The sequence below is a fragment of the Trachymyrmex cornetzi genome, unplaced genomic scaffold (assembly GCF_001594075.2).
Source record: "Trachymyrmex cornetzi isolate Tcor2-1 unplaced genomic scaffold, Tcor1.1 scaffold228, whole genome shotgun sequence".
In the NCBI taxonomy this organism is placed as follows: domain Eukaryota; kingdom Metazoa; phylum Arthropoda; class Insecta; order Hymenoptera; family Formicidae; genus Trachymyrmex; species Trachymyrmex cornetzi.
This window is the reverse complement of record NW_017296934.1, coordinates 13,153-21,430: the sequence shown is the minus strand read 5'-3', so window position 1 is coordinate 21,430 and position 8,278 is coordinate 13,153. Positions and strand designations below refer to the sequence as shown.

The window sequence follows — 8,278 nt, the reverse complement described above, 5'->3', positions numbered from 1 at the left end:
TTTTTTTTTTCGCTCAAGAATAGCCTGTAAAAAGCGCATCAAAATCTCCGACCCTGTGACCTGGTGTTCCCTTGTTAGTTTATTATTAACCCTAAACAAAATGTTAGCAATTTGTGGGTAAAAAGCAAACTCGATTTTGATTACAAAACTCAGATTTTAACTACAAAATCATAGCCATCTGTGTCCCCAAGTAGCACACAGCGCTTACAAAGCCTTAACAAAGCGTATATAACTGCTTTTTTAGCGCTTTGCAAGCGTTACTGTGCTACTTGGGTCCGCATTTGACTATGGATTTGTCGACAAAACCTATTGACAGGCTATGTCAGCAGATTGATGGCAGAAACTGAGCAGAGTTTTTCGAATTAGATTCTGCTCTCAATCTGACGGATTATACAGGACTTTGTTCGGTTTCTGCTACAAATTTGCTGGCATGGCATGTCTAACAGGCTTTGTCATATTTTTAACAGCAATTTGCTAACTATGTCAGATAATACAAGCTCTGTGTATAATTTGTTGTCTTTTTTCAATCAAAAATTGGTAGCAGGCTCTGCTCAAAATCTGTCTCCGCAGGCTTTGCTATTAGGGAACTTGATTAATTATTTCAGAAAAAAAACTGAAAAATTATGGGAAAAAAAGCAGGATTCGAACTTGGTATCGCCAGCGTTCCAATCTCGCATCTTACGACCTCGACCACACGAACTTCTTGTTATTCGGGTCTATGAATGAAATATATAAGGCGCATGAAAAATCGTAAATAATTAAATTTCTTGTAAACTGTTGGGTTTTGACATGATTTGGTATACTATTCTAGATTAATGGGAGGGGTATACTATTACTACAATTTATTAAAACTTATGTTATTTAGAAAGCCCATCGCCCCTTATTGATAAACGCCGAATAGTCGAAATTGCTGAGAAAGCATTTTCGATCGCTTGAAACAAGCGGCTAGAGCGAGAAGGATGTTCTCTCGCTATCTCGTTCGCTCTCGGGGCGCCGAAAACGAACGCACGGACGTGGACTGGTGCTTGTACATGTGGGTACCGTTTCGCCAGGCCGCCGCGCCGTCTGATTCGGTGTTACCACCGTCAACACGGAGTTCTTAGCTGAATACTTAGGAACCTTAAGGCACTCGCGAATTGAGAACAGTCAGAATTTCTTGAAGTTGAAATTATATATTATACTAAAAGACGTTGACGTGTTTGTACAATTAGAATGAAATTGACCGTTTTAGTACTGAGATAAAAGCAGTTAAAAATTGTATTTTTTATATACGTGTCGCCTATACAAATTCATGAAAATGTCGCGTTTATTTTTGTAGAGTCTAAATTAGCAGTGGAGGAACATAGAACGGACATTAAAAATTGTTTTAATATTATAATTTTTTAGTTTGGAAAATAGAACTGTGAAAATAATGCAATTTTCGTAAACATTCGTCAATCTGTCATGTGAATTAAAGAAAGTTTATCGGCTCCCGCACACAGAACACGGCAATGCTTGCCGCGCGGCGGAAATTAACGCAAGATAATTATTGCTTTTCCATAAAAGCGAAAGAATGATTGGCTACTGCACTAATCATCCGCCGCGTGATAAATTATTACTGCGTCCTGTCTGCAGGAGTTACACAAGTATAGAAATCCCTGGTAAAAGAAGTTGATAGAACGATTGGATTTCTATCTATCGCTTCATATTTCTGCATGTTTGTATCATTTTCTATCGATCTCGCGGGCTTTATGATTGATTGGAGATGAATCTTATTGTATAATTGTATCAGGTTCTAATATATAAGATTTGTATAAAATTTGATTCAAATTAGTGAATTCACGAACCAGATTCCATATTCTAAACGATAGGATTTTTCTATAATTCTCTATCAACTTTTTTTACCAGGGATGAATTGCGTTATTTATATTTATTTTTTTTCGCGTGTGCGTGCGGCCTCTCTCTATGGACAAGCGGAATTAAAAATTATCTCTCATTAGCGGGAATGAGAGTATCACCGAGCGCACGATAAAATCTATTTTTTGGATGGTATTACAAATGTACTATCTTAAAATAATCCACAGCTTATTTTTTTAAAAAAAAGGCTTATGACAATAATTTATTTTTTTTTTTTAAGAACAGAACGAAAAAGGGCTACGAGCCTAAAATTTTAGTCGTTATAAAATTGAAATTATTAAGAAGTCACAGAATAAAAACATGTCATTTCGTTATAATATAAACTTTAATTTGCCGGCAATAAACAATAAAACATAAACAAAACAAAAACAGACGTTTCGATCCTTGTTGGATCATTATCAATGTTATAATATAAAAGTAAAACGGTGAAAATATTTAAAAAATTAGAATATAAAAATTATAATTCACTCTCAATCGCAAAACTTATAAGACTCACAGTATTCATGTAATAAAAAAATCACGCTCAGTGTAACATGAAGCTTGTACAATGGTTGTAGTTAGTAAAAATGTGAAACGTCTGGACATAGTATGCGGATTAGAACGAAATTGTATCTGTTAAAACGTATATAAAATTATTATTTAAAAAATATAAATTAATGTGTGAATAACAAAGAAAATTAATAATAAATAACAATTTGTAACAATTAAAATAAATAACATTACAGATCATATGTCAGTATAAAATAAAATTGTTTATTGTAATTACAAACTAAAATATATCAAAATAAATTGTGTAACAGTTAAAATAACATTAATATATACCTTATAGAACATATACTAATATAATATAAATATATCAAATTATCAGACAATGCGATGAGAATGGGATGGTCATCTCTCTAGTGTGTTCAGAAACAATGTGAGTAAGACAATCTTTAGTAAGCAGGTTGAAGTGGAAACGCCGAAGGAAGGAGTAAATAAGAGAGAGAGAAATAAAGTAGAGGGAAAAGAAATTGGGAAGAAGGGAAGTAAGAAGGAAAGCAGTTAAGAAGGAGAAAGAGATTGTATAATTTGCGAATAAGATTCGGGCAATGATTCTGTATCATTCATTTTAGACCCTGTTTTTGTCTTTTGATGTAAATCATTTCAGACACCAATCTCTTATTATACGAAGATTTTTTTTTTTAATTAAACAATGGCGCTGCGTTCAGCAGAAAAAGCAGCTTTGCATAACATTTGTACGATTTTTTAATAAGATTGGTTTATACGTTTAGATTCAGTGAGAAACTATGGGCAAAACCAATCACATCAAAAAATTTTACAACAGTTGCAAAGCTGCTTTCTCTACTGAATACAGACAATGGCTGCGTTCAGCAGAGTAAACTAATCAATTAGCGCTTAATGATTCTTTAATACGATTGATTCTTACACTTAGATTTAGCAAAGAACTAAAGGCAAGAACTAATTATATTAAAGAATCACTAAGCGCTAACTGATTATTTTCTCTGCTGAACGCATTGCTATGTTAATTGTAACTGAATATAATGTCTAATTTACTTTTAAATAAAAATTAGTAAGACATGAATGTATTTTTAAGTCACTTTTATTTCACTGGAATATTTTTCAATTTTATACTTGGTATAAATTTTATATTTGGTCTCAAACTTTTGGTCAGCAACATATGTTCCGCAATATTTCTGAATAAACAAATTTCTTTTTTTAGGATCTTCAAAAACAATTGTTAGATTCGAACTTGGACCCAAAAGAATTGGAACAAGCTCGAGAGTGTCAAAAACGTGATTATCCGCAAGGCATTCCCGAATGTGGAACGGATGCTCTGCGATTCGCGCTTTGTGCTTACACCACCCAAGGACGAGATATAAATCTTGATATACTTCGTGTACAAGGATACAGATTTTTCTGCAATAAAATATGGAACGCTACAAAATTCGCACTTGTCTATCTTGAATTTCAATTTAAATACAACGCAAATGATAGGGTAATTTTAATATTGTGAAATCACCCGTGTTCTGCTTATAAAGTATATATATAATTATGTATTATTTTATACCAGAAATTGAATAATGCTTGTATTGACGTGATGGGAAATGGCAAGTGGTACCAGTGGACTTTGAACGAATCGTGCGTGCAGAAGGCGTTAAATAATTACCTGGCTGATTATTCGTATCTCGATGGTCATACACCTTCGCAACTTGATCTATCGGTTTATCAATCATTGAAAGAATTGAACATTGATTTCGCAAGGCATCTACATATTAAACGTTGGTATAATCATATCGCGACATTTACAGATGAAGAAAAGGCTGTATTTCGTGCGGAACAAAATAAAATAATGCCGAAACTTGCATACATTAATCAGAATCAAACCAATAATGATGATACATTTGAGGTAAAGTCGTACGTATTTAATATATAAATAACACTTTTGTTTAGAAAGAGGTTGCAAAAATTTTGATTTCTTTGTTCATAATATATGTTTCTTATTATAGCTAACTGGGAATGAGACAAATGTGGATTTATGGATGTTATCGCGTGTTAGTTATGCTGCCGGAACTTGCGACGAAGCAATTAAACAGTATGACTTTGCATTAGCTACTACTAGCTGTTACAATTTATGGTTATACGATCTGTGTGATATTTATCTGGTAAATTTTTTAATATGATTCGTTATGATATAAGAGAGAGAGGAAAAAAATTTGTTATAATAATATAATAATTTGCGTGTCTAGGAATATCTTAAAACAATTTTCCAAAGTGAAGATAACGCGGCTAAGTTAGCAGCTCAAAAAGTATTATTTATATCACTGGACGTGGGATTGCGTTTATTGAGCCCATTTATGCCGTTTATAACAGAAGAATTGTATCAACGTTTACCTCGTAAAAAGTTAATATATCCAAGTATATGTGTAAGTCCGTATCCGGATGTTGTCAAGGTGAATAATTATATATTTTATAACCGTGATAATAAAGCGTGCAATTAAAATATCACAATACCATAATATGTCTGATGTATTTCAGTGTTGTTGGAGAAATCAAGAAATTGAAAAGGACGTTGATTTTGCGCAAAAAATAATTAAGAATATTCGATCTGCTCGCGCGACTTATAATTTATCTAATAAAACGAAAACCGAAGCGTATGTCACGTGTAGCAACTCAGCATTAAAGGAAAAAATTATTCGATATAAATTACTTATAGAAACTCTTGCATACTCTGTTCTTAGTATGCAAAAACCACCAGTAGGCTGTGCTATTATTACTGTAACTAATAAGATTCAAGTGCATCTATTACTACAGGTAATTAACACATCATGTAATATACATTTATACAGAGTGTAACTAAAATAAAGTAACGAACTTCGGGCTTCTCACACCAAAACAAGTTCATATGAAAAAAAGTTCATATGAACATATATCCGCAAATTCACAGTTACTGATACAGCTCAAAGTGTGAGCAGCTCGGTCCTGAAGTTTATTATTTTAGTTATCTTATTTTAGTTACATCCTGTATACCTTAATTATTATTATTATATATAATCATATATTACACTCACACGCAAAAAAATCTGGCCACTAAGTTTTTTCACAAATTTTTAATATTTTCAAATAGCAATAACTGAGTGAAAAATCATCGTATCGAGATTTTTAAAAAAGTATTTTAAAACTAGAAATCTCTACTTTTCAGACCGGTACTTCAAAAAATGGTGATATTTCATAAAGTTACACAAACATAAATAAAGATGCATAAATTCTCAAAGGTTTTTATGAAATTTGCGAAGTTCCACGGCGCCAATTAAAAATTGCACACAAATGGGGTTTATAGCTTTTGAAAGAATGAATCTTTACCTTTAATTTGCTTTTTATAGACCTCTGTACGATTTTTTTCACCCAGTCAACATTCAAGCAAAAAGGATTGTTTTTGCTTCAACGTTGAATAACTCAGTGACAAAAAAATAGTACAGAGGTCTTTTTTGGGAATTTATGCATCTTTGTTTACGTTTGTGTATTAGGCATACAACTTTGCTTCCACCGTTTTCTTATAGATGGCTTTAGCGGTAAGTGGTGGTCGAAATAAATAGGTCATAGACGTCATACAATAAAGTTGGGCATCTGTCAACATAACCCTATAGAAACATTAGTCGATTTGTGTCTGCATCATAAAGTTATTCTCAATTGAAAATGTCAGTTTACGAGCCAAATTCTCGTAATTTGCGGGAGGTTTTAATTTTCTGCTTCAATATGAAGAAATCTGCGGCTGTGAGGCTCATCGAATGCTCTCAAATACTTATGGTGAGGCCGTTATTAGTGAAAGAACGTGTCGTGAGTGGTTTCAACGCTTCAAGAACGGTAATTTTGACGTCGAAGACCGGCATAGCGGTGGAAGAGAGAAGGTTTTCGAAGATGCAGAATTGGAGGCATTACTTGATCAAGACTCATGTCAAAATCAAGAAGAATTGGCACGATCATTGGGAGTGACTCAACAAGCCATTTCAAAACGCCTCAAAGCCATGGGAATGATTCAGAAGCAAGGAAATTGGGTGCCGTACGAATTGAAGCCGAGAGATGTTGAACGGCGTTTATTTGCTTGTGAACAGCTGCTTGAAAGGCAAAGACGGAAGGAATTTCTGCATCGCATTGTGACTGGGGACGAAAAATGGGTTCATTACGATAACCCCAAGCGCAGAAAATCATGGGGAGTTCCCGGCCATGCTTCCAAACCGAAGTTGACGGCTCCAAAAAGTTGACGGCCAAACCGATTATTCACGGCTCCAAGGTCATGCTGTGGAACCAGCTCGGCGTAGTGTATTATGAGCTGTTAAAACCGACTGAAACAATCACAGGCGATCGGTATCGAACGCAATTAATGCGTTTGAGTCGAGCATTGAAAGACAAACGGCCGCAATACAATGAGAGACACGATAAAGTGATTTTGCAGCATGACAATGCTCGACCCCATGTTGCGAAAGTGATCAAGACATACTTGGAAATGTTGAAATGGGAAGTCCTACCCCATCCGCCGTATTCTCCAGACGTTGCTCCCTCTGACTATCATTTGTTTCGATCAATAGCACACGGCCTGGCTGACCAGCACTTCCGGTCTTATGAAGAAGTAAAAAATTGGTTCGATTCGTGGATCGCCTCAAAAGATGACCAGTTTTTTCGACGCGGGATTCGTACGCTGCCCGAAAGATGGGAGAAAGTAGTGGCCAGCGATGGACAATACTTTGAATCATAAATGTATAACCAGGTTTTTTTACAATAAAGCCTCAAATTTCGAAAAAAAAACGGCGGAAGCAAAGTTGTACACCTAATAACTTTATAAAATATCAGTAGTACTGTTTTTTTAAGTACTGGTCTGAAAAGTAGAGATTTGAAGCTTTAAAATGCTTTTCTAAAAATCTCGATACAATTTTTCACTGAATTATTGCTATTTGAAAATATTAAAAATTTGTGAAAAAGACTTAGTGGCCAGGTTTTTTTGTGTGTAAGTGTATATTTATTATATGAATATATTTCGCAGGGTTTGATTGACTCAAAAAAAGAGTTAGAAAAATTACAAAAGAAGAAAAGCCAATTAATTGAAATTATACAAAAATTGAAACAGGATTTAGCAGTACCCGATTATAATGTAAAGGTGCCTCTTGAGGTTCAAAAGAATAACATGGAAAAATTAGTCAATAATGAAGGCGAACTGCAGCGAATTATTGACGCAATAATGATTTTGCAAGCAATGTAAAAAGTAAATCCATTGAAAGTTTTGTAAACTCTGTATTATTTAACAGTAAATAATTTATTTGAGTTTATAGAAAATTTAATTAGAAATGTTTCTTTTTCGTACACACACACTTTTTTTAACACATTCCATATTGTGGATTACCGGTGATTCACATTCGATTTTCTGTTTGGACGTTTGGATGTTTTAATTATAAAAGGAGACATAATTATATACAGGATGTCAGGAAATTACCGGAAAATGTTTCGTGTATGGGTAGAACAGACTATACTGAGTCGAAAAGTACCATTTTGCGGTGTCAGCAATAGTTAACGAGATATTAATTACTAAAAATTGCAAAATATTGGTCTTGAATAATTTTTTACTCAAATACTATCAACTTTACAGAAACACTGTAAGAGACAAAAATCATTTATTTTCTTCTCATAAAGTTCTGAGAATTTTTTAAGAATTTTGTAATAACATATCAGGTATGTAAATATAAAATCGGAATTTTTTAATAGAAAATACACTTATAAATACATTTATTGCATGAAAATGATAAAAAATATTTTATTCAAAGTATTGCCCATCGCTAGCTATACATTTTTTCCACCTGTCTGACAATTTGTGAATGCCACGCCAAAAAAA

General features: G+C 33.6%; 1 protein-coding gene across 1 annotated transcript in view; it reads left to right on the top strand.

The window, feature by feature from the left end:
• ValRS (Valyl-tRNA synthetase) overlaps positions 1-7,841 on the top strand; it is a 50,241-nt gene extending 42,400 nt beyond the window's left edge. The window contains exons 12-17 of the mRNA XM_018506629.1: positions 3,620-3,895; positions 3,971-4,306; positions 4,407-4,562; positions 4,647-4,850; positions 4,936-5,211; positions 7,436-7,841. Of these exons, the coding sequence (XP_018362131.1) occupies positions 3,620-3,895; positions 3,971-4,306; positions 4,407-4,562; positions 4,647-4,850; positions 4,936-5,211; positions 7,436-7,651 (1,464 nt within the window). The 3' untranslated portion in view covers positions 7,652-7,841. The remainder of the gene's footprint in view (positions 1-3,619; positions 3,896-3,970; positions 4,307-4,406; positions 4,563-4,646; positions 4,851-4,935; positions 5,212-7,435) is intronic.
• The last annotated feature ends 437 nt before the right edge of the window (positions 7,842-8,278 follow it).